The sequence below is a fragment of the Balaenoptera physalus genome (genome assembly GCF_965194825.1).
Source record: "Balaenoptera physalus genome assembly, chromosome: 16".
Lineage (NCBI taxonomy): Eukaryota > Metazoa > Chordata > Mammalia > Artiodactyla > Balaenopteridae > Balaenoptera > Balaenoptera physalus.
The window spans coordinates 71950652-71977172 of NC_138898.1; the positions used below are offsets into that span (position 1 = coordinate 71950652).

The window sequence follows — 26521 nt, forward strand, 5'->3', positions numbered from 1 at the left end:
GACGGCGATCTGAGAGTGACCTTGGAGGATGTGGCTGAGGCCAAGGAAGGAGAAGGTCACTGAGAAAGCAAAGGTGAGGGTGAGGGAATGCAGAGGTCGGGTGAGGGGCAGGGAAATCAGCTGCAGAAGCCTGTTCCTATGCAAACTCCTTCAAGTCCTCAGCTTGCCCAGAGGACAATCGGTGCCTGCGGGGGTGTGGATGTGATGGGCGTGGTCGTACAGGTGTGCGCGATGTGTCCAGGTACACCGCGGGGCAGGATGGAGTGTTGCACGGGGCACGTATGTGCTGGAAGGGGGGGGCGGGGTAGGGGACTGTGGGGACAGTGGTCTGTCTGGGGAACACGAGGATGACGGGGTCTGTGCGTACATATTGGTGCCACAGGTCCGGATGTGCAGAGGGAGAATGCGGGGTGTGTGCGCGAGGGGTCCGGGTGGGTGTGCCGGGCAGACGTGGATGCGGGAGCGGGTACGAGGGAGCGCGAGCGGCGGGAGCTTGTTTCGGGGGTGAGGAAGAGGGGCGGCGGGGAGCCGCGCGGGCGCGGTGGCCGTCGGCGCCGCCAAGCCCCGCCCACCGCGCTCCCGGACCTCCCCGCCCCGCCGCCCCGCTCCCGCCCACTCCCTGTCCGCGCGCTCGCGGCGCCACCGCGACAGCCGCCCAGCCGCCGCCGCCGCCAGCCGCGCGCATCCCAAGCCGCCGCGGGAAGCAGGTACGACAGCGACGCCGGGCTCCGCGCCTTCCCCCGCCGCCCACCCCGCCGTTTCCCAGCGGAGGGCGCTCGGCGGCGGCGCCGGCGGCACTGCGGGGACCCGGCCTCGGGCGCAGGGGCACCACCGCAGAGGATTGTGGGGAGTGGGGAAGCCCCCCGGTGCGAGCCGAGGGCCCGGGAGATGAGTGTGTGTCGGGGGCGGCAGAGAGGGCGGCAGCGTCCTCGGCCCCGAGGGGCGGGGTGAGGTGTCGTTCGGGAGGGCGACAGCAGCGACACCTGAGAGCGCGGGCTAGGCGCCGGGACGCACAACGCTTTGCTGGAATTAGGGCCTTCTTGGTGTCCCCATTTTACAGAGGAGAAAACTGAGGGTCAGAGGCTGGAGACGCCTCCCCGGGTTCCAGGGACAAGTTGCTGAGCCCAGATTTGAACCCAGGGAGTCTGACCCCAGAGCTCAGCTTAGCCTCTTCTGCCAGCCCGCCTCTGGGCAACGGGGGTTCATTCCCTGAGTTGTCCCCCTTGGGGCAACTCTGGGAGGAGGCCAGATCCGGAGGCCCTGCTGTCTATCCCCCAGAGGGGCATATGTCGGAGATTTGGGGGTGCTGGGCTGGGGGTGGGGGCGGACAGCTGGGGCGGGACTTCTCCCTCCAGTGTGGAGGGAGAAACTGAGGCAGGGGGAGGTTTCCAGAGGAAGCAGCAGAGCTCCTCCATCCACAAGAGGCAGGACAGCTCCCACAGCCCATCTCCACCAGGGAGTGAGGGCAGAACAGCCAAAGCGGAGGTTTGTCCCTGACAGCGGAGCCCTCAGAGAGTCCATGGGGGTCCTGTGTGAATAGTTCCCAAGGCTTAAGCCTCCCTGTGGCCCCCACCTGACGTCCACCAGTGGCCCAATGTACCTGCCCACTGAACTGTGTGATGCCATGAGGAGGAGACAGATCCATTCTCCTTTGTCTGTAACTTTCCAACCCCTGACCTCCCTGCTCCCACAAAGGTAACTGCCTTCGTAATTTGGGGAGTTCCTTCTAGGCCTTTCCTACACCCAGGCAGTCGTATACATGCGTACCCATAGAAGGTATGTAAGCTGCAGAGTAATGTGTGGGTGGATGTTTAATAGAAACGGTATAATCCATCCACATCATTTCTGAAACTCGTCACCCCCCTCCACCCAGTTACCATTTCTTTGAAAGTTATCCAAGTTGCTGCATATAAATCTAGCTTATTTATTTTAACTGCTGCCTTGTTTTCCGCCATGGATATGCCTACTGATGGGCAGTTAAGTTGTAAAAATTAGGGGACTGTTTCATATTTCAACCTCTTCTGTAAATTGACATCTCTGGGTTAAGATTTCTTTGTACTTTGTCCTAAACTAACTTCACGGGATCTGAATTTGGGGGACAAGGTCCCCTGTTCTCCATTGCACACGCACGTGTGTGCACACATACACAAGGCATACACACATGCACAGGTGCACATACGCACATCTCTATCGTTCTGTCTCTGGACAAGTACAAACACTACACCCCGCTATCTGCAGTTGCTGCTGAGCCCAAAGGCCTGGGATTGAGCCAGGCCACAAGTTCTGCCTGTCCAGGCCCCAGTGGGCAGAATTCCCATAAGGGACCGTGTCCAGCAGTTCCCTGTAGACACTCTCAATGCCATCCCCACCGTCCAACAGGACACAGAAGGAGTTAGAAACCATGCCTGACAGACTGGAGTGTCCAGGGTCTTATCTGTGTACCACAAACTTTCCAGGTCCGGGCTGTACCGTGGGAGTATGCTTGCCCTAGAACGTGGGCCAGAACCATCAAAAGTTTGGTGGAAGGCCTGATGACAGCTGGCTGGGGAGAAGCCAGAATCAGAGCTGTGTGCACCACAGTCCCAGCTCCACCTCTTCCTAGTTTGCGCAATAATTCCCTTCCACTCTCTGAGCCACAGTTTCACATCTGTAACCCAGGGATGATGAAGATGGCAGCCTCCCAGAACTGTTGAGTGGATCAGTGGGATGACGAAACAAAACACTTAACTCACTGTCAGCACTTGGAAAGCAGGAAGTCTTATCCTGGACGGAGGAGACCCGGAGATGGCCCCAAGGTTGGGGTGGTGCTCAGGGCCACCGTTTGGGACCTCGTCCACATCCCAAGTGCAGGTCAGAGAATCTCAGTGCTGAGTGGGACTGGGATGAGAGCTCAGCTTGTGAGAGCCACGCCCACCTCACAGTGAGGTCCAGAAGTGTCATGGCACCTACAAAGGACCTACTGTGCGCCTGGCCCTGAGCTAAGATGCAGAAACCAACTGAGACGAGGTTCCCGCACAGCAGACCTGTGTGCAGCTTTTGTGAGCTCCACACTCCTTTTTCAATTTTAGCTTACTCCCAAGATTTTAAAAGGTGGGAGATGTCACATAAAACTTCGTAGTTCTGGATCCTCTTGAGAAAAGAGGATCAGAAAGGCTGACAACTCCAGCCCTAACATTCGGCTGCCCCCTGGGATGGGGCAGGCGCCCTCCAGGGTGGCACAGTCCCCACCTGGCCCACCCCTCATTCATAAAGAGCAGCATAATATAAATGTTAATAACACAGACTCCACAGCCAACTTCTGCATCCCAGCTCTGGCATGGATTAGTTGTATGGTCTAAAGCAAATTATTTAGCATTTTTGTGATTCGATTTCCTCATATGGAAAATAGGGATAATAAGTAGCACTTGCCTCAGAGGGCTATTTTAGGCATTAAATGAATCAACAAACCTCAGCCTCTTACAACAGTGCCTGGTGCATGGAATACACTAAGTGCTGATGATGCTGATGATTGCTGGTGGTGGTATAAGTTGCCTGGTCCCTGTAACAGTGCAATTTGTATTCCAGATTGTACTCCGTATAAAATGTTATGGGAACACAAGTGAAAGAGGGAAATGTTGTCCTCTTCCTGCCTTTCCAAGGGCAGGAAGAGCACAACATTTCAAGGAAAGTGACAAAAAGGAGGGGACTTCTAAGGTGGGTTTTGAAGGATGAATAGGAGTTTCTCTGGAGCAATAGTGTGAGAAAGGCATTTCCACACAGAGGAAACAGCCTTTCCAAAGGCCTGGGAGCATGACCAGGTGAAGCAGGTTTAGGAAGTGACAGTAGTCCAGTGTGACTTCTGGTAAAGTATCTCAGAGTATAGGGAGAGGGAAGATGGATCTGGAGAGACAGAAAAGGACCTTGAGATCATGATGGGGCTTGCAGCAGGAAAGGAGATATACATTTCTTGTGCCTTACAGATGCCCTTATAATCATCAGCCCTGTCATCCTCATAATGCCCCAAGAATCAGGTTTTTGGTCCCCAGTCACTGATGAGTTGGAGGCTCAGGGATGGTAAGTCACTTGCTCAAGAGCTCACATGATGGGTCAGTGGCTGAGCTGGAATCAGACTCCAGATCTGTCTGATTCTAAAGCCCATGCACCCTCTCTGAGCCTCAGTTTTTCCACTGTAAAGTGGAGTTAGTACTAGTAAAACCTACTGCGTGGGCTTGGTGTGAGGATGAGGTGAGAATGAATGCGCAGCCCATAGCACAGCCCCTGGCACAGAGCAGTTGCTGTTGTTATTTTGACTGAATGAAGCCTGTGTTCTTCCAGGCCTCTCACCCTAACTCACACCACTGCCCAGCCTGAGATGGGGGTCCCCAGGGAGTGGATGTCCTGGGCCAGTGGGTCTCAAGGTGTGGGCCCTGGACCAGAAGCCTCAGCATCACCTGGAGATTTTTTTCAAAATGCAGATTCTCAGACCCAGTCTAGACCGACTAAGTCAGAGACTCTGGGGGTGGGCCCAGCAACCTGTAATTTAACAAGACCTCCAGGTGGCTCTCATGAAAGCGAAAATTTCAGAATCACTGGTCTGGAGGAAACCTTCAAATGAGATCCTCTTTGGCCACCTGCATCCACCTCCCTGTAGAAGAGTGGGTTGGTGGTGAGAATTCTGCCCTGGCAAAGACCAAACCTGGAGGGGATGCCCTAGGACAAAGGCACATCCCCTCCAGCAGGGGAGGCTGGAAAGAACCACTTCTTTACAGATAGGAAAGTTGCCAAGGGGCCTAGTGGGGGTTTTATTCTTTAGAACTTGCTCTCCTTTCTAGTCTCACAGCCTCCAGTGGGCCCACCTTGAGGGCCTGGGGCAAGATTTGACTTTCAGAGGAGTTCTTTTCCAGTGCGGGATCAGGGAGCTGAGGACCTGTCCCCCTCCCAGTAAAAGCTCGCGATTAGAGTCTCTCTGTGAACAGTCTCTTCTCCCTTGGCGCCTTGAGAACACGTGTCCAGGCCCAAGTCTAGGTTGGGGACAATAATATTTTGCCGAGGACCTCCAATCAAGAAGCAGGCCCACTCCACGTGTCTTCTTCAAAGTGCTGATCAGAGCGGGGAGGCAGTACTGCCTAATGGGTAGAAGCACGGGCCTTGCCTTAAAGATAAAAGTTGCTGAGTCTGGCTACATAAAAATTAATTTTTTCTGCATGACCAAAACAAACAAACAAAAATCCATAAGCCCAGGCATGTCAAACCAGTAGAAGTATTTGCCACTTTTATGACAAAGAGTTAATTTCATAGAGAGCTCTTATGAATGAAAGACAAACCATGGGATCCAAAAGCCGGGTTGGGGGGGGCGGGGGGGAAGGAATAGAGGATATGATTCTACTGTTTACATAAAAAGAAATACAATTGAATTCAAACAGATGAAAAGATGCTGAACTCTGAAAACAGAAATGCACAACAAAACCACACCGATTCTGTTTTCCACCTGCGAGTTCGCTGGGTAACACTCAGTGTTGGTGGGGCAACCGGGATTCTGACTCTGCTGATGGGAACACAAATTGGGGGCAACCTGAGGTGGGGGTAAGAAAACTGTCAGTATTGAAGATGCTCATACCCTCTGTCTCTGCCACTTCACCTCTTGGAATTTATCCAGTGGATATCCTTGCATTGTGCACATCATGTTAGAACAAAGATAGTCTGTGTGTGAGAGCAATTGATTGGAAATGAGCTAAACATCCACCAGAGGGGAACTAAGTACTGTACGTGTCAGGACAGCCATGCAAGAGAATATGATGCAGCCATTCAAAAGAAAGCAGTAGCGCTGCATGAATAAATGTGAAACCATCTCCCAGATGTATTTTTAAAAGAAAAATGCAAGGTATGGAACAGTGTATAGTGTTCTACCACGTGTGTGTGTGTGTGTGTGTGTGTGTGTGTGTGTGTGTGTGTGTTTTAAAAGGGATTCAATGTTATATGTGTATATATTTGTATATGCACATTAGAACCTGGAGGACACACTAGAAGCTGGTTATACTTTGAGGAGGGAAACTGATAGATGAGAAGGAGACTTACCTTTCATTGCATACACTTTGGTACTCATTAGGTGTTTTTTCCCTCATACAGTTGTTATATTATAGTTATAAAATCTAGCCACATGTATCTTCTTTCTCCTTATTTAAAACAAGCATGACACTAGAGATAAGGTTAACTCCCCCTTTGACTACGACCCAAATTATATAATATGTTTTCAAATAAAAATTGAATTATGGTTTTAAGTAGGGCCTTTATCACAAAAGAACAAATATTGTATGATTCTACTTATATGAGGCGTCTAGAAGAGGCAAATTCAGAGAAAGTAGAAGAGAAGTTACCAGGGGCTGAGGGGGAGGGGTGGATGGGGAGTTAATGTCTAATGGGTACAGAGTTTCATTCTGGTTGGGATGATGAAATTTTTCTGAAGATGGGTAAGTGGTGATGGTTGCACAGCAATGTGAATGCGTAACGCCACTGAAATGTACACTTAAAAATGGTTGAAATGGCGACCCTTTTGTTCATGTCTATTATGAATAAATTTGCACTGACAGCGTATTAGCAAGTTAGTTTTAAAACAATTAGCTGGGTGGGAAAAGTGAAAGTGTAATTGCTGGTCAGCCAAGGCTACTTTAATTTTTATTTTGTGGAACAGATTTAACTCCTTTGATGTAAGACACAGGCAGGAAAGGCTGGGAGGGGGGCTGGTGTGGCATCTTGCAACTCCAATTATGACATTTGAATTCACAGTCTTTGTAAGACAATTATGTTTCAACCTGAATCTTGACATTAAAGTATATCTTTACCAAAAAAAGGGTTAAAATGGTAAATTTTATGTTGTATATTTTGCCACAGTGAAAATATTTAGGGATGACAAAGAAACAAGTAGGGGCTTTGATATCAGATTGCTTGGGTTCTAGTCCTTGATTCCACCACTTCTTAGCTGTGTATACTTGATTAAGTGTGTGTACTTCTTTAAAGCCTCAGTTTTCCTACCTACAAAATGGGGTTGTCAGAGAGTACCTGCAAGGAATCCTGCAAGAACTAGATGACTTTATGTATACAGAGTGCTTGCTCTGCATCTCTGGAACAACTGTAGGAGGTCAGGTTTAAGAGGATAGGGAGGCTAGAATCAGCTACTGGACCAAATATTAAGACCAGCAGATTCAGGTGGAGTGAGTTTATATACAGGGAGTTTATAAAAGAACCATCTATATTTTTATATCACTTTGTATTTGCAAAAAAAAAAAATTCATTTCCATAGTGTAAAATCACAGAATGTCGAGTCAGACAAAATCATCTTGGCTGGTGGGAATCCACCAAAGATGCAGCAATTCTAAACCTGTGGCCTCCTAACCTACAGAGATCTGAATCCTGACTCTGTCACTTATTAGCTGTGTCACCTCAGGCAAGTTACTTAACCTCTCTGTTTCACTTTTCTCTTCTGCAAACTGGAGGTGATAATAATTCTCACCCCATTAGGGATGTTATGAGGATTAAAGGTGTCAAGTGCTTAGAGTGTTGCCTGGCCCACAGTAAGTCCTAAGTAATTGTTAAGAAAATAAATAAACTTGAAATAAGCCTGAAAGTCTTAGCATTTTTGTTTTTAAAAGAGGAATTTATTTTTTACACTAAGGAAACAATATCCTAGCAAAGATACAGTCAGGGGGCTGAGATGAATCTGGAGGACTTCCCTGGGATGGGTTGGGGAGGCCAAGATAAGGTAAGAGGAGGCCAGCTGATGAGGGATGAGGCAGTAAGAGCCTCCGAAGGGTTCAGGGATTTTCCCAAGAGGCCTCACAGTGATAACAACAGAGCCCAGATTCAGCCCCAACTTTCTCCTTCTCCCCAGTGTCTTGAAGATCAGGGGCCCTTTCCTTGCAGACCTCTGGGACAACCCAGGTAGCTTTGCTTCCTCTTGACGTGCCGGGGAACTCACTCCCAAGCTGAGGCCTGGAAGGAGGGCTAAGACCTGGGAAGCCTGGCACACCCTCCTTCAGGAGCCGCACCTGCACGCCGGCTCCATCAAGGACCTTAAGTGGGAGCCGGATTGTAACCTCCCAAAACAAGCTGATTCCTGAAATTCCACTTTCACCTGTCTGTGTGTGGAGTTTGTTGATTTTCCTGGTTGAGAGGCGCCCCCTCCCACCACCCCAGGAGGGATCACCTTTGTCCTTTCTCAGCAGTTTGCACCACAGTGAGAAGGAGTTTGGCTGGTAAGCGAGACCTTCGGGGTCTGAGGCTGAAGGTCGGGGTGGACCGGGAGGCAGCCTTTGAAGGGCTGTTTAGAGATTGGGGAGGGTGGAATGTAAAATGTTTAGACGTGTGCTTGGCACGGGCTGCGTGCTCCCAAGTGGAAGGAGGGGCATTTACTGGGCCTAGGGGTCCTGGTTTACTGCAAACTGCCTGGGGACACTGCTCCTGTCCTCAGAGCATTGCTGCCACGCCCTAAGTGTTGAAGTCCCCCAGACGCCTTAATTGTCTTCTTTGGACAGTCAGTTGATATAACGGTTAAAGGTTTGGGAGTTAAACAGGCTGGAGTTGGAGCTTAGCTCTGTGTGACCTTGCGCAAGACACTTAACCTCTGAGCCCCAACCCTGGCCTGTGGATTGCGGACAATAGGACCTCCTGCAGGGTCGTAAGTAAGCAAGCACAGCACCTTAGCAGCAGGTAATTGACCCCCATTCACTGGCCCCACCCTTCTTACTGCTCTGATTAACTCCAGAAATGCTCTTCTAGCCCTGCTTCAAGAAGGGATGAGGGTGGGGCAGTGGGAGGAGAGTCCTGGGCTGAAAAGACCGAGACACCTGCAGAATTCAGGGAAAGTTGAAAGATCAGAATCGGCCTGGGCGTGTGTGTCCTGGGAGGGGTGATATTCAAGCGCAGGGTTGGTTGCAGCCTGCTGGCTGGTGGAGCAGGAGCCGGTCTGGGCCTCACCCTCCCTGACCCCTCTGACACCAGATGACAGTGGGTGGCAGCCTGGCCATGGGATGACCCACCCATTGGGCAGATCTCCCCCCATAGAAGAAAGAACCTGGCAGAGCAAGGTGGGGGAAGTGGGGGGGGGGCATCAGACACATTTCCCAGCCTTTGGGAATATTCAGGGAGTGTTTCCTGAAGGCTACAACACTAGTTCGCAGGGATTTAAACTTCTAGCGGCCAGATTTTGTCTGTTTTGTTTATTGCTTCGCTGCTGCAGCCCCAGCTCCCAGTAGACACTCCATGAATATTGGTTGAGTGAATGAATGACAGGTGGCTGGATGATTGCCAGTGAGGGACTAGGCCCTGGAGATACAGGGTGGAGCAAGTCACATGTCTCAGCCCCCAGGAGACTCCTCGACCCTCACTCGAGACCCCCTCTCCATCCTCACTCCCACTCCTGAACTCCCACTGTGGCCCACCAGTGGCTGGGCCTGAGATGGGTGGAGCTGTGTTCCCGTTGGATCTTAGGATCTAATTGGCTAAAAACTCCCTGCAGTCAGACGGCTCCAAAACTCATCTCAGTCACTGGAGAAGGTGCGGCCACTCTGTCTGGGAACCATGTTGTTTTGCTTGCCTTGTGCACAGGGATGAACTGACTTCAGTTTCTCTCAACACAAGGTATAGTTCGTCAGAGAAATGTTGATGAGGCCCATGTGGCTTTCTCCTCTGTAATAACAATAGGCAGCATTTTAAAGTATACACTACATGCCGGTCACAAGCGTTACATCATAGAATTCGTTCAGCGACCATAAAGGTACAGACACTCTCCCTCACCTGACCTTTGGAGAGACTTGTGGGATCTCATCGTATTATTCCAGCAGTCCAGTGAAACAGGTGATGTAATTGTCTGCATTTTGCAGATAAGAGAGCAGGCTCAGAGAGGTTAAGTAGCTTGCCCAAGGTCACACGGAGCTAGCAAATGGTGGGGCTGGGATTCGAGCTCAAGCAGTCTGACCACAGAGCTCACCCTGCCTCTCCTCAGCTTCCAGGTGAGTGTGGAGGAGGAATGGAAAGTTTTACTCTGTGACAATGGCTCTCAAAGCCCTTGGTTTGCCAGCAGCTGAGTATAAGGTTTCAGCTGTTCACTCCCCTAGGACCAACCCTGGGTCGCTGTGTGGATGAAGATTCTAATCTCCCCCAACAGAGAAGGGCAGGAGCCCAGCTTGCAAATGGCTGTGATTCTTGGGGCAGCAGCCCCTTCCTGGGCACCAGCTTCTCAGCCTCCAAATCTCCCTGGAGGCCTGGGTGAAGGCCACCTGGGGCCCAGGAAACCCACCGAGGCCAGGCCTCCCTCCCAGGGACTTAGTTCCAAAGCCAAGCTGGATTTCAGAGGTTGGCAGGAAATGGAGACTTAGCAGGAAGTAGGAGGGACCAACAGAGAAAAACGTTACTCTTTTTTCCCTTTCTTGTCTCTGATTCCTGCCTTTCACCTAGTGTTTGAGGAGGAGGGTGCTTATTGAACACACTGCAGTGCAGTGGAATCCACTCTGGAGGTCTAGGGCACGGAGACCTCAGCCGACCCAACACTTGTAGAGTGCTAACTATAGAACAGGCACGGTGAGCAGTGTTTTGCCTGAGTTACCTCATGTGGTCTGCACAATAGCTGTATCGGGCAGGTACATCGTGGTCATTACCATCATCATCGTCGTCATTATCACCACCTGCCTCGTTATCAGCCCCATCCTCTCATCACTGCTCTCATCATCATCAGCTTCATCTTCATCATCATCACCACCTCCTCCTCCTCATCACCATCATCCCCATTATTATCATCATCTCCTTCATCACCATCATCACCAGCAGCAACATCATAGTCACCCACATGGCTTCCCAGACCCAAGACCCAATCTGCAGATAGGGAAACAGACTTAGAGGACATGACACATTCATCCCCTAGAAAGATAAGAATTGGGCTCTAAAGTCTAAAAGACCCAAATCTGATTCCTGGCTCTGATGCTGTTTAACTGTGTGACTTTGGGCAAGCAACCTAACCTCTCTGAACCTCTCCAAGCCCTTGTCTGTAAAATGGGGATAATCATAGTTCCTGCCTCATTGGGTTGTGATGAAGGTCACATGAACTGGTGCATGTAAAGTGCTGGCCCAGGGCCTGGCTCAAATCATAAAAGCAAAACAAACACAGGAAAACACACAGGCAAGGACAGCAGTAGTTACGGGGAGAACTGGGAGCATTTGGCTGGGAGTTCCCAGCAGCCCTGGATGCCCAGGGGCAGGTGTTGCCCAGCGTGAGAACGAGCACTGGAGGGCTAGCGCGGGGCAGCTTGGGGGCAGGATGGGAGAGAACAGTCGAGAGCCCTTCTTTCTTTCCAAGGAGGCAGGGTGTGCAGGGATGGGAAGGGGACCTCTCACCTGGAGCAGGGCCAAGAGTTCAGAGCTGGGAGCTGCGGTCAGTCCAGTCTGAGACAGATCAGGGAGCAGGATCTTTTTCCAAGCTGGATGGAGGAGGTTCCAGTAAGAGCCAGCCACTCCCTGCCCCAGACCCAAAGGGCTCCCCACAGCTGCCAGCCTGCACCTCCACCGTCCATGGTGGCGTTTCCTTCTGGGCTGCCCCCCTTTTGGATGAATTGTTTCTGAATAGCAGTTAAGGTGGGCACCCAAGGCCAATCTTGTGCCAGGCAACATGAGTACCTCACCTGCAGCCTCCAGCTCCACAGGCCCAGGGGTGCCGTCCACACAGGGTACATTGTGAATAATGCCCCCTAGAGTTGTGCAGTGCACAGTCATACGAGGCAGCTCTGCTAGCCTCCTTCTTCCTGGAGTGGGTACAGAATCGATCTTGGGTCCCCCAGGTCTGGCTGCAGCTCAAGGCAGAGAAGGTTGATTGGTGTCTGGATGCCAGTTAAGATGCAGAGAGCCCAGGTTTGCTGCCCAAGGCTTGTCCTTGAGAAGGTTGTGTCTGGGCATCGTGTTGACTGGTGATAGTGATGGATTATTGAGAGGCAATATAGCAAATTGGTTATGAGAGCAGCCTCTGGAGTCATGCAGGTCTGGGTTCAATTCTGTTCTACTCCTGTCACTCTGTGACTTTAGGAAAAATCACCTGTGCCTCTGTTTCCTCATCTAAAAAATGGGTATATGATAATACACATGGGCATATACTAGTCCTCCCTCTCTTGGGGAGTGAGAAGGAAATGAGGTGATTCGGGTAAAGCTCTAAGGACAGTGCCGACCACATAGCTAAATGGTCACTACATGTTAAGGATCAATGATAGCACCAGCCAGGGAGGTGGGGTTCGGAGTAGCCCACTGGAAGGCAGCTCCCTAAAATCCTGCCAGGGTGATGAAGGATTTAGGGTCTAATCTGAAGTCTTTGGCCCAGAGCCAGACCAAGTCAATACTTGATCGGGCCTTGTCAACATAACCTTTTCATAATCAAGTGCTGCTAAGGTTTCAGAGATTGTGTAGGGGAGATTATGTGCGTAAATACCGGGAAGAAGGACTGCAGTCCAGGCCTTCAGGCCCTCAATTCATTCCTCCAGCCCAGAGGTTGGCAGACTATGGCCCAAAGGCCAAGTTTGTGCAGTCCATGAGCTAAGAATGGTTTTTCTGTGGTTGAAAAAAAAAATCAAGAGAAAAATCATATTCTGTGACATGTAAATTACATGCAGCTTAAAATTCAGTGTTCATAAAGAATTATTAAAACACAGTTGTGCTGGGAATTCCCTGGTGGTCCAGTGGTTAGGACTCCGCGCTTCTACTGCCAGGGGCCCGGGTTCAATCCCTGGTCAGGGAAGTAAGATCCCGCAAGCCGCGCAGCATGGCCGAAGGAAAAGAAAAACTGATTGAGCTATGCTCAGTCATTTAATATTATCTCTGGCTGCTTTCACACTCCCACGGCAGCATTGAATAGCTGCGACAGCTACTCAATGTAATTGTGGTTCCATTATGCAGACGAATTTGGGAACTTCTGTCCCAGCCCTTCTTGAGTCCCTACTGTGTGCCTCTTGCCATGCCTGGGAGGGCTCTCCCAAGCTCAGAAAGCTTACCCAGAGATGAGGCACCTTTTCTGCCCCAAGGCCTATATGCTTGTGCCCCATAGGCCTGATTTTGTGTGACCTACACAATAATTTTTTTTAATGTTTATTTATTTATTTAGCTGCATTGGGTCTTAGTTGTGGCACACGGGATCTTCGTTGTAGCACGTGGGATCTTTTGTTTCTGCGTGCAGGCTTCTCTCTAGTGGTGGTGCGCAGGCTCCAGGATGCGCGGGCTCAGTAGTTGCAGCATGCAGGCTCTCTAGTTGTGGCACGTGGGCTCTAGAGCACGCGGGCTTAGTTGCCTCGCGGCATTTGGAATCTTGTTTCCCAACTAGGGATCGAACCGTATTGGAAGGCAGATTCTTAACCACTGGACCGCCAGGGAAGTCCCACACACACAGTAATTATTAAATCAGGACATTTAACTTTGGCATCTGGGTTTCCAGATTCTCTTGAAAAATTGGAAGATCTGGCCGTCCTGGGCTCACATTTCCAAAGAGCAATAATCAGCTGGATCTAACCTGGCTTCATTTTTTAACATCACCTGCTTGGTCCCTGGAAGCATTTGAGTTTGAGACCCCTGACTTTATGGCAAGGAACTCTAGGCTAACGCGTCCTAAATTTTAACACGCACACGAGTGTGGGGGGGTCTTGGTAAGTGCAGATTCTGACTCAGTAAGTGAAGTGGGGCCTGAATATTGTGTCTCTAACAAGCTGCTAGGTGATGCTGATTGCCTGATCCTGGTACTTGAGTAGTAAGGCTATAGGCCTCAAACTTAGCGTGGCCCAGAATCTCCTAGGGGGCTGTGAAAACCCAGGTTAGTTGTTCAAACCCAGAATTTCTGATTCAGGAGGTCTGGAGTGGGGCCTGAGGAGCTGCCTTTCTAACAAGTTCCCAGGTGATGTTGCAGCAGCTGGTCTGGGGCCAGACTTTGAGAACCATTACTCTAGGCTAGGCACTGGTTGACCCATCCATTGGCTCGCACCTAGGCTGGGGGCTCTGAGGTCCCCCAGATGGCAGGATCTTTATTCCCTCTGAGGTCAGGCTTCTTGACACCCAGCTGTCGCCTAGGAAACCAGGTTTTTTGTTTTTTTTTTTTTTTTGGTTGCGTTGGGTCTTTGTTGCTGCGCACGGGCTTTCTCTAGTTGAGGCGAGTGGGGGCTTCTCTTGTTGCGGAGCACGGGCTCTAGGCACGCGGGCTTAAGAAGTTGTGGCACGCAGGCTCAGTAGTTGTGGCGCTCGGGCTCTAGAGCACAGGCTCAGTAGTGGTGGCGCACGGGCTCTAGAGCGCAGGCTCAGTAGTTGTGGTGCACGGGCTTAGCTGCTCCGCAGCATGTGGAATTTTCCCGGACCAGGGCTCGAACCCGTGTCCCCTTCATTGGCAGGCGGATTCTTAACCACTGCGCCACCAGGGAAGTCCCGGAAACCAGGTCTTTATTGGCTTCTTCAGTCCCTGTCTCTTTGACCATACCCAAGCAGTTTCCTCAAGTTCATATCGAGTTTAAAGATGAAATTGGAGCCCAGACGTGGGAGAATTTTCTGTCCATGCGTTGCACCCCTTCCCCATTCCAAAGGGTTCTGATTCTTGCATCTTAGGATCAAAGACCCCCTCCAAAAAGGTCTCACGTTGGATACCACAGGGGGCCCTGCTCAAGAGGATCTGAGCCCCAGAGATGGAGTCTCAGGTGGGTCTGGGCCTGCAGCTCCAGGCCTGAAAGCCACAGGGCAGGAGGGGAGAGGCCACACCCGCAGATCCTGTGGCTGCTGCAGCCTCAGGGACGGGGCAGGGCCCTCTGGCAGGTCAGGCTGGGCCCAGCGCCATCCGCCACAACTGCCTTGAGCAAGAATGACCACCTGGGCCAGGACCGGTTCCCCGGAGTCCTTGAAATTGAGAGGGCCGGCAGCAGATCTGGATGGGTGAGCTCGAAGAGATCAGAGATTACAAATTGTTTCATTCTCTTCCTGGACACTGAGAGCAGGGACTCGCTGCCTCATGGGGGCTCTCTGTTGGCTCCAGAAGCCAGAAGCCCCTGCCCACTGTCTGGCTCAGGCAGGGCCTGCAAGTCCTACATGACAGGATGGCACGTGGGACCTGGCCCCGGCAGGAGGCAGGTGTACTGGGGCAGCTGGGCCAGCCCTTTGCAGACCCAGCTCTCCCCTCACCCGCTGGGTGACCTTGGGCAGCCAGCTGTCCTGTGGAGGCAGTGGTTCCTTATAGGACTAACTAACTTGAAAATGAAATGAGATGACGTGGACAAAGTGCCATGACAGTTCCTGGCGCACGTTAGGTGCTCCACAAACTGCAGCTGCTGTTATCAGCATAATAATAGACATTAATTATTAATTGTGATGACTTAGTTACATAAAAGCTCCACCACAGCCTCCCTCCCATCCTCTTGCAGCCTGGCAGACAGAACAGCGTGCTTATGCTTATAAAAGCACCTCTTTGGCAGCAACTGGACTCATTTTGATATTCAGCTCATATTTAAGTGCCTACTGTGAGCCAGCCACAGTCCTAGGTCAGCACCATCCAACATAAATATAACACAAGCCACAAACAGGAACCACATAAGCAACGTAAAGTTTTCTAATAGCCACACTGGAAAAAAAAAAAAGAAAAAAAGAAACAGGTGAAATTCATTTTAGTACTGTAATATATTTTATGGAACCCATGTATTCAAAATGTTATCGCTTGAACAAGTAGTATTAAAAATTATTGATGAGGGCTTCCCTGGTGGCGCAGTGGTTGAGAATCTGCCTGCCAATGCAGGGGACACGGGTTCGAGCCCTGGTCTGGGAAGATCCCACATGCCGCGGAGCAACTAGGCCCGTGAGCCACAACTACTGAGCCTGCGCGTCTGGAGCCTGTGCGCTGCAACAAGAGAGGCCGCGATAGTGAGAGGCCCGCGCACTGCGATGAAGAGTGGCCCCCGCTTGCCGCAACTAGAGAAAGCCCTTGCACAGAAACGAAGACCCAACACAGCCAAAAATTAAAATAAATAAATAAATAATTTAAAAAAAAATTATTGATGAGATTTTTTAATGTTCAACATGTCTTTTTAAAGTTTTTAGTTGTGGTAAAACACACAGAACATAAAATTTACCATTTTAACCATTTCTAAGTGTACAGTCAGTAGTGTTAAGTACATTCACATTGTTGTACAATTCATCTCCCAAACTCTTTTCATCTTGCAAAATATTCATATTTTATGTCTCTCTTTTTTGTACGATTTCTCACGGAAAGGACACCGCAGTTCGATGACGCTTCCGGTGCCCAGTAGTCGCCCCGTGTGGGCTGTGGCTCCTGTATTGGCTGGAGCAGCGAAGAGAGAGGCCCAGTCACACCGCAGGGAGGTTCAAATCCCAGTGGAGGGAGACAGGCAGCAAACGAAGAGATTAGACAGTTTCTGATGGTGTTGGCTTCTGTGGAGAGAATAAACAGGGCTGTGGGGTCCTGGGGGTCAGGGTGGGCCTCTCTGAGAGGTGGCATTAGAGCTGAGGCCTCAAAGAAGAAGCAGCTCTGTGAAGATCTAGGGCCATTGTCCCCAGCCCTGCCTGTGCGTCGGACTTTGTGCAAGAGTTAAAAACATATATATACAGATACCGTGACCTGGGGAGTCAGAGCTGCTATGCATGAGGCCCTGGCCTGTGGGTTTTTTAAGAGCTTCCCGAGTCATCCTGATGCTGGGCCGGGAGGGCTGTGGAAGCTGCTGGGGACAGGTGATTCCAAGGGAACAGCAGGTGCAAAGGAGAGGTGGCAAGATCTTGGCAAATCGGAAGAGCAGAAAAGAGGAAGGGTGAGAGGGTAGGAGGTGAGTCTGGAGGGGGGCAAGGGCCAGACCTCACTGCCTCTCCAGGCCATGGTAAGGAATTTGGGTTTTATTCTGAGTGTGACCGGAAGCCATTGCTGGACTCACTGCAGGAAAACTGCAAGGCCTTTTTGTCAAAAGCTTGGACACTCACTCTTTGTCTCTGCCTAAGTTTTTTTGTCTGTTTGTTTTGTTAATTTTAATTTTAATTTATTTATTTTTGGCTGCGTTGGGTCTTCGTTGCTGCGCGTGGGCTTACTCCAGTTGTGGCGAGCGGGGGCTACTCTTTGTTGCGGTGCGCAGGCTTGTCCTTGCGGTGGCTTCTCTTGTTGCAGAGCACGGGCTCTAGGTGTGCGGGCTTCAGTAGTTGTGGCACACGGGCTCAGTAGTTGTGGTTCATGGGCTCTAGAGTGCAGGCTCAGTAGTTGTGGCGCATGGGCTTAGTTGCTCCACGGCATGTGGGATCTTCCCGGACCAGGGCTTGAACCTGTGTCCCCTGCATTGGCAGGTGGATTCTTAACCACTGTGCCACCAGGGAAGCCCCTCTGCCTAAGTTTAAAAAAAAAAAAAAATTTAAGGTGCCACTTGTTGCCTTTAAACTGGTAATGAGGAGGGACTTGCAAGGCAGGAGTGTATTTTCATGGAAGGTTATGGCATCCTTTGGTTGGGGGAAAAAAGAATAGATTCACCCCTAAGCCGAAATCATTCCTACTTGGGGGCAGGGGATAGACTTACTGACCCCATCGTCCCGATCCTGGAGTTGGGAGAGCCCTTCAGCCTGCTGTCTCCTCACCCTCACTCACCCTCATGCCTACCAGTTCCTTTTCTCTTACAGTTTTTACTAGTCTGCTAGGGCTGCTAGAACAACTACTACAGACTGGATGGCTTAAGCAACAAAAATGTATTTTCTCACAGTTTTGGAGGCTGGCAGTCCAAGATCAAGGTGTTGGTTGAGCTGGTTTTGCAGAAGCCTCTCTCCTTGGTGTGCAGACAGCCGCCTTCTCGCCGCGTCTTCACATGGCCTTTCCTCTGTGCATGCCCATCCCTGGTGTCTCTTTGGGTGTCCAAATGACCTCTTCTTATAAGAATGCTGGTCAGATTGGATTAGGCCACCCTATGGGCTTCATTTTTTCACTGAATCACCTCTTTAAAGACCCTGTCTCCAAATACAACCACATTCTGAGGTACTGGATATTATAGCTTTAACATATGAATTGGGGAGGGAGGGATGCAATTCAGCCCATCAACAGCTCAAAGTGGCAGGTGGATGGAGGGAAACCAGGTGCTTCCCCCCCGCCTCTCCCCCCGACCCCCGACACCTCCTCCCTACACCTATAAGCAGTAGCAATAATTGGAATGTTTAGGTGAAGGGCACCTGCCAGTTAGGAAGGTTTCCAGCCATAAACAATTCTTGCAGCCACACCGAGGCATAGCAGCTGAATGTCAGCCCTACCCCCCAGCTCTGAAGTCCAGACATATTTATTGAGCAACTATCGCGTGCAAAGTTCCAAGTTCAAACATTGGGGAATCTGACTAGGGCCCTCATCACCCAGTCGGACAGATTAGAAAGGGACATAAATAACCATGATACAAGGCAGATGGGAACAAATCAAACAGGAGCGCGTGGTCCACAGAAGATCTTATGGGACTAAGGAGGAGGGAAGATGACGTCCATTCAGTGAGGACTGGGAAACTTCGTGGAAGAGGTGGCATTGGAGTTGGGCCTGGGGCAGAGGCACTCCAGGAGAGAAGCAGCATGAGTAAAAGCAACCTGGTGGGAATGTCCGGAGTATCCATGGGCTCCAGCGAGTGGTCCATTGGACATGGTATGAGAAGCACAGAAACTGCTCCAGGCACTGGTCTCTCTATGTGCCAGACGCTGTGCCGGGTCCTTCACATTTACAATTGACTCTTCACACCAACCCAGTGAAGGAGGGACTATTTTCCCCTCTTTTTACAGATTGGAAAACCAGGGCACAGAGAGGGTAGGTCAATTCCACACAGTCACACAGCGAGTAAGTGACAGAGCTGGGATTCGAACCCAGCTTCTTAACCATCACCCATTTTGAAGGGAATAAAAGGAGACTTGGAGGTTGGGGCCATACTGTAAGGCCTTTATTCGCAGACACTGGGAGCTGTTGAAAGTTTCTGACAGGCATGGGACAGGTGACAGCTGAGCCTCTGGGAAGCGCCGTCCAAAAACCAAATCATTCATTTAGTCCAAAACCAAGTAATGCATTTACTGAGCTGGGAAACTCCCCTTCCAGCACCTGTCCTTTCTAAAGCAGCGTTGCAAGTAAGTATGTAAGCTTAGTGGCCACCTACATGTTGTCATCTTTCTTTCCCCTAATAATGGTAATACTAGCCAACATTTGTTCAACGCTATGCCAAGTGCTTTATATGCATTATCTCATTTTAATCCTCACTGAAAACAAAACAAAACAAAAGCCCAGGGCTTCCCTGGTGGTGCAGTGGTTAAGAATCCTCCTGCCAATGCAGGGGACACGGGTTCGAGCCCTGGTCCGGGAAGATCCCACATGCCGTGGAGCAACTAAGCCTGTGCGCCACAACTACTGAAGCCTGCACGCCTAGAACCCGTGCTCCACAACACAAGAAGCCACCGCAATGAGAAGCCCACGCACCGCAGTGAAGAGTAGCCGCCACTCGCCACAACTAGAGAAAGCCCACGTGCAGCAACGAAGACCCAACGCAGCCAAATATAAATAAATTAAATAAATTAATTAAAAAAAAAAAGCCAAGGGAGGGAGGTGCTATTGTTGGCCCCATTGACAGATAAGACAGCTGAGGCTCAGAGAGGTGATGTGATGGGTCCAAGACTCCACCCAAATCTGTCTGACTCCAAAGCTCTTATTTTTAATGATAATAGAATAATTCATGTTTCCCAGTGAAAAACAGAGAGAGAGAGAGAGGCTAGACCTACTACGTGAGCCTCAAAATATTACCAGGTTGACCTTATTTTTCTGACTCTAGTCAGGGACACTGCATTTTATTCCCAGTGCAATAATCACCTGCCTTCTCCACTTCTACCCGCTCCCCCTGCGCCCCTGGCATCTTCCAAGGCTCAGCATATACTCTCCACTGCAAGTTGCCTCCAGCCTTGGCAGGGAGAGAGTAGGGAGCAAATGAAATTGACCACATTCTTCCCTGCCAGCTGTCGACACATACCAGCCACCCTGGGCAAGTGGCCACTTGCATGGTTGGGTAGGGGCAAAGCCGTGGGCTTGTGTGCACACCATTGGCATCCCCGAATCCCAAAGTCATCTGTCCATCAGGACGCGATGACTCTGCTCCTGGCACCGGGCCTGGTGGGCAAGGTGTTTTCCCATGTAATTGTGATTGTACAGGATAAAGCCTGGTGTAGCCAAGTCCTCGGCAATAAGGAAGCAAACACAGCATTAAGACTCTGTCAACAAGGTTTTGGAAGACAGGAATCATCCAAGAAATACAAATTCTGATGCCGCCACCTTCTCTGAAATCCACCTTGGGCTCACCTGTCCCCAAGAGGAAAAGAAAGGTCCTCCTGCGTAAATTATGGAAAGAATTGCCGGGCTACTGGAGACCCCAGCAGATTTTCCTAGTTGATTGAATACCTCTCCCTTTTGTTTGGTTTGGGTTTTTTTTTTTAATTTTTTTAAAAAACTGTAAAAGTAACAGAAATGTTTGGAAAATAGTTACAAATATTAGAACACAAGCTAAAGTATACATCCAATCTGAACTTCTCTGACAAGCCCCATTTCTGCCAAATAATAGACACTTAATCCCAGCCAATCCAGCATCTTCCCTGTTCCTTTCCCCAGAATTTCCCCTAAATTCTAGGAAGACTGCATTTAAACAAATTCTTCTATAATTCCCATTGCCCTAACATTTTTCCTGACAATAGATTTTTCCATAAAGCTATAATCTCACTTTATCACCTAACATTCTATCATAAGCTTTTTCCATGTTGCTATAAAAAATCATTTTCTCATTTATTATTTTTTATTATACAAGCAATATATGTTCACTGTAGGAATGTTCCAAAACACAGATAAACTAAAAATAATTTTTTAAGAATAAGCCAAGATCCTTCACCCAAACATAATTACTATAAACATTCTGGTTAATTTCACCCACTTCTTTTTTCCCTATGCACATAGATACCTAGAAATTCATAGTTTTTTGTTTTTTTTTTTAATTTATTAATTTATTTATTTATGGCTGTGTTGGGTCTTCGTTTCTGTGCCAGGGCTTTCTCTAGTTGCGGCAAGTGGGGGCCACTCTTCATCGCGGTGCACGGGCCTCTTGCTATTGCGGCCTCTCTTGTTGTGGAGCACAGGCTCCAGACGCGCAGGCTCAGTAGTTGTGGCTCACGGGCCCGGTTGCTCCGCGGCGTGTGGGATCTTCCCAGACCAGGGCTCGAGCCAGTGTCCCCCGCATTGGCAGGCAGACCCTCAACCACTGCGCCATCAGGGAAGCCCCACAGTTTTTTTAAAAACAAAAATAATTAACCATTCTTCCCCAATATTCCACCGTGCGCTTCTATCATAGTTTGTCTCATCCTTCTGCTCCTGTTGTACATTTATATTTTCTTGCCACGAGCATCTGTGTTCGTGCAAGGAAGCCAGGCAGTGAGGGATTAATCGCCACAAGGTGTGGTCACCTTTCAAACCCACCTGTGGTACTTGGTCACCAGGTGGACAAGGAAATGACAAACCAGGAGTACTCTGGCCTCGTGACAAGATGGGTCCTCCAGGGTTTAGCATATTGGCCAAAGCCCAGATGCACGTATGTTTCTCCTTTAAAGGCCATACAAAAAGAACATGTTTTTCTGGCAGCTGTGGCCACATCTGATGCCTTGTTCTTTGGGGTCTTCTGGCTGGGGTGGCAGGACGTGTGTCAGGCTACTCCTAGGATGGAGGCTGATATAATCCTAGACCCAGGAGCAGAGAAACCTACAGAACGGGTTTCGTAAGAACCCCGATGTGCACAGCAGCTCGGGGCCAAGGGGTCAGCATGGCAGGTTGTTTCTGAGTTGCAAGTACCAAGGTATTTTATCTAATCTGGTGAGTTTATGAGACAAGGGAAGATCTTTGCTGAATCTGTTTCCCTGTAGTGTGGCCTGTGGAGATGGTTTTTAGATGGTGAGCAAATGTCTTTCATCTCATTAGTAATTATTTATGTTGAGGTGTATTAGAAAACATATATAATTAGTAACATCAGGACTGTGATTTTGTGGACATTCTTGCTTAGGACAAAGCTAAAGTAGGTGTTTAAGTGATAACAAGAGTGAGTCAATATAAAGAAAGATATTAAGTTGATGAAAGTGTAATTGGTACCCAGATGCAGCCCAAATCATGAAGGCAGCGCTAAAGGTTGGCCCTTGTACATCAGACAGTTAGTCCCAGAGAACAGAAAGACGGCCAGCATTTTCAGCTCCAGCCTTGGACCCCCTTTGCCACAGAGGCCTCTGTCCTCAGAGGCAGCTTCTTGGAGCTTCTTCACCATTCCAGTATGCGTTGGGTTAAGAACCCAGAAGGTGCTGGAAACAAGCAGTCAGCGCAGACGCATCATCTGAGTTCCTAAAACCTGGAAGCTGGTCTGATCCGGTCACTTTTGAACATAGAAGTCCTGTCCTGCAAGATTGTGGTAAATGCCTCTGAATTGTGGGCTCTGGTTTCGTCATTCATGCCATGACTTGAGCATTTATTTTTGAAGTGAGATTTTTAAATAGATTTGTGTATTGAGATTTTCTTTATACGTTGGATTATCATGTTGGCATATGAAGGGATCCAAGGCATCTCCCAACTATTGTTGATGATCCTATTTATGTATGTGTGAGTCTTTAAAAAAAAAAATAGAGCGGTTTTAGGATTTTGACTCTAAGCTCTTGGCTGGGGCTGGTAAATGTGACACTTAGGAAGTGGGTGATGGCTCATCACCAGGAAAGGGGTCCCCAGGTCTGTGCCCTCAGGATGCACCAAAGCTTAAGGAAAAGTGTAGACCGAGGTTCCTCATCCTTGTGGTCATTTTCTTTTGTGATCTTTATTTCTTTCACTATCAAAAAAATGAGCTCCCATTGTCATTGGCGTATTACTACCTAAGAGTTGAATGGCATTTGTCTGGTTGGCATCCACGTTGCAAACATTTATTTAACTGTTCCATTCATTTTAAATGCTGCAGTTTTCTTTTTGTATTTGGAAAACAATAATTTTTTTTCACTTGCATAGGCCCTTGAATAAAAGCTATTAGGTGCTGATGCGCGTATATTGCTGCAAACCAGGCATTGTTCTAATCACCCTCAGAGGTAGGTGTAATATTGTCCCCAGTATTCAGATGAGGAAATGAAGGTACAGAGGCACCTTGTAGCTTGCCCAACGTTGCACAGCACACCTGGATTCAAACTCAAAGCTCGGCTTTAGCACATAAGTCCTGAGCTGTTCCCCTATACAGGGAGTTGTGGGTACGCCTTTACTGAAAACTATCTTTATTGAATTTTTTCCTGGGGAAATTCATCCCCACATTCCAGCCAATGCATAGGAGAGTCTTCTTTTGAAAATATGGCCCAGCTGAGCCAAATGTTGGCGACTGTGGCTCCGGGAAGAAGCTGATGTTTGACAGGACCTCCCCTTCTAGCCCATACGACGCCTTCGAGCAAATTAGAAAAAGGTGCCTCTCTGCCCGGAGCAGCCCTTGGGGGCTCACAACTGGGCACGCGGAGCATGGGCTGGACTTCGGTAACTCTCCCCCATCCTCCAACCTGAACAGACCCAACCCGTATAACTCCTCCCGGTCCCCCGATGGTTAGGGAGAAAAGCAGGTACAAGCAGCCATTCCTGGGGCCTAGATGCCTCGTTTCCATCAGGGACATCAGTCCACCATGAAGCACTGAAAAAGCGTTTCCTCCCAAATGCCTCTCTCTTTTGGATTCTGCAACCTGCTTTTTGTGTAGTCCCTGAGGGGCGAGGGTGTGTGGCGTGCTGAGCTCTGAGCAATGGGATCTCTTGTGCTCCATGGAGCTGGCTGGGGCCGAGGTCGGGGTGGAGGGTTGCGGGGAGGTCTCCCATCATGGCTTCACATCTGGAGACCAGACCAGGTTTTCTAAGAACGCTGGTGCCTGCTTCCTGCAAGGTGTGGCCAGTGTTCCTCACCAGCTCTGAGCGCTTATCTGCCATGATGACTCATCTTCCATCCCAGGACCAGCCAGACTGGCACAGCAGGGCCGCTTGGAACAGGCAGGTGGGCAGGATGGAGCCTGACGTGGGGTTGGGGTGAAGATGACAATGGCCTCTGCCCATACGCTTTGCCCCATGCTGGCTCTGTCAGGGTCACCCCTCTGTCCCTATTCCTCCTGGGCCGTGTCCAGTGCCTGACGGGCTCCCTTCCTTTCCCAACACCCCAGATCACGAAGCTCATGTCCTAAGTGGCCTATCCCGGAAAGACAGTTTCATTTTGCTTGGGGACAAAGAGAGAGTGCTAGCACCTGAGTCACTGCAGGATGTTCCAGGTTTTTAAAGAAGGTGCAGGGAGGGAGGTACATGGGGTGGGGTCCCCTGCCCCTCAGCTTGACACAGCAGGGCTTCAGCAGGGACCCGTGCCACTTCTTTCCCAGGATAGCTTAGAGTTGGCACAGGAGGAAGGGATCCTGTATTCCAGTTCTGAGTTCTGCCTTGCCACCTGCATCTTTGTGGGTTGGCCATGGCCGTGCAGAGGAATGGGATGGATCTACACCACCACAGGTGTGGGTTAAGGGCTTTATAGGGTAACCCACGAGGCCAAAGTCAGACACACAGTGATGTTTTTGTTTTTGTTTTTGTTTTTGAATTAATTAATTTTTTTTGGCTGTGTTGGGTCTTCGTTTCTGTGCAAGGGCTTTCTCTAGTTGTGGCAAGCGGGGGCCACTCTTCATTGCGGTGCGCGGGCCTCTCCCTCTCGCGGCCTCTCTTGTTGCGGAGCACAGGCTCCAGACGCGCAGGCTCAGTAGTTGTGGCTCACGGGCCTAGTTGCTCCGCAGCATGTGGGATCTTCCCAGACCAGGGCTCAAACCCCGTGTCCCCTGCATTGGCAGGCAGATTCTCAACCACTGCGCCACCAGGGAAGCCCACAGAGATGTTTTTGATCCCCCAGGTTTCCCATCATCCCACAGACAGACATGCCAGGGCTAGGGTATGAAGAGGTGAGGGCTCTATGTCGGGGAGGGACCCTCAGCTCCATGGGTCTTCTTTCATATGGAACAAGCGTAGAAAGTGCTCTTGTCAGTGGCCAGTATACATGGTCTGTGTATACGGGCTGCATACACAGCTGCTGATGCCAGGCAGCCTGGGATTAGGTACAGCTGTTATAGGAATTGTCTGGGAAAGCCAGTTGCCAGCTATGGGGACTTTGGGGACCACTAGAGACCTTGGGGATCATGGGATTTCCCTGTCAGCGTAGGACTCAGTCCCACAGGAAGCAGAGCCTGGGTGCCACTTCTCCAGCTGGCCATTCTGCCACAAATGACAGTCCCCAAAACTCAGGCTGAATACTCTGGTTAATTTTGAATAATTCTTCTCGTTGCATAAAATAATAATAATACTAGCATCTATCACTTATCAAGACTACTACGTGCAGGCACTGTGCAAAGTGCTTCCCACTCATTATCTCATTGAATCCTGACAACAACCTAGAAGGCACAGCTACTATTGTCCCCACTTTGCAGATGAGAAAATTAAGACCCCTAAAGGCCAACCCCTTGTTGTCATGAATTGAGCCCCTCCCCACTGGAGGAAACAACAGAGCCAGACCCTAACTGGGGACTGACTCCCAGGCCCTCCCCTGTCTGACCCTGATGAGAATGTAGGTCCCTTCTGGGTCCTTAACGTCGCGTGTTTGGTGGCCTGTCAAAGCCCCAGGATGTGCTCGTCTGTGCTGTGTGTGGGAATCCCTCGCTGCCCTGGGAGGGTGCTGCCTGCCCTGTAGGATCAGAGGGTGACTCCGCCATCACCCCTCCGTGGAGTGAAATAGTGGGACACCTGCGGCATCCCCCATACCACCCCCGGACCCCACCCCCAAGGCGCGGGGCAGTGACCCCAAAGGACATCTGCACAGGGTGCGGAGTGTGGTCACTGCCTCGACACCATAGAGGAGGCGGAGGGTGAGGACTCGGACGTGACCTCGGCAGTACAGAGCCACGCATTCTTAGCATTTCGGGGCTAGAATGAACATGAAAGCGCTTCTAAACCGGTGCTTTCCAGCCTCTCACGTCATGGAAGAGAGAGAATGGGCATGTTTGTATCAAGCATTAAGGTGAAGGGGCAAGACGGCTTGTGCCTGCCAGCGATGGGGGGGCGGGTGCTCCTGCTGCCCCAGCCCGCGCCTGCCACCCAAAGGCCAAGGGCACCAACACCTCAGCTCACCTGAAGCACTGACTCCGGCACGCCTGTCGGGACTGCTGTTCCTTGCTTTGCTCCCATAGCTCTCGTGGAGAGCAGTTGGCACCTATCCACCCTCCAGCAGCCTTTTCATTCTGGGCACTGAGGTGGTTTCTAGTTTGAGGGTGTTACAGTGTTGCAGTCACCATCCTTCCTGTGCGTACCTGCACGCGTGCACACACACGTGCACACGCTCACGCACACACTTGCACAAGCACCCATGCACACAGGCACCTAGGGATACATGCCCAAGAAGTGGAACTGTTGGGTCCTGGCTGTCACATTTTAAATGCAATAGGGGGAGTTCCCTGGTCC

The 26521-nt window shown here is 50.2% G+C and overlaps 1 protein-coding gene across 2 annotated transcripts in view; it reads left to right on the forward strand.

The window, feature by feature from the left end:
* The first annotated feature begins 219 nt into the window (after nucleotides 1–219).
* SCNN1B (sodium channel epithelial 1 subunit beta) overlaps nucleotides 220–26521 on the forward strand; it is a 75268-nt gene continuing 48966 nt past the window's right edge. The window contains exon 1 of one of the 2 annotated variants that reach the window (XM_082431046.1): nucleotides 220–241. In XM_082431046.1, the coding sequence (XP_082287172.1) occupies nucleotides 232–241 (10 nt within the window). In that variant the 5' untranslated portion in view covers nucleotides 220–231. Of the gene's footprint in view, nucleotides 242–639; nucleotides 708–26521 lie in introns of those variants that run through there. The other variant, XM_082431045.1, reaches the window with a different exon arrangement.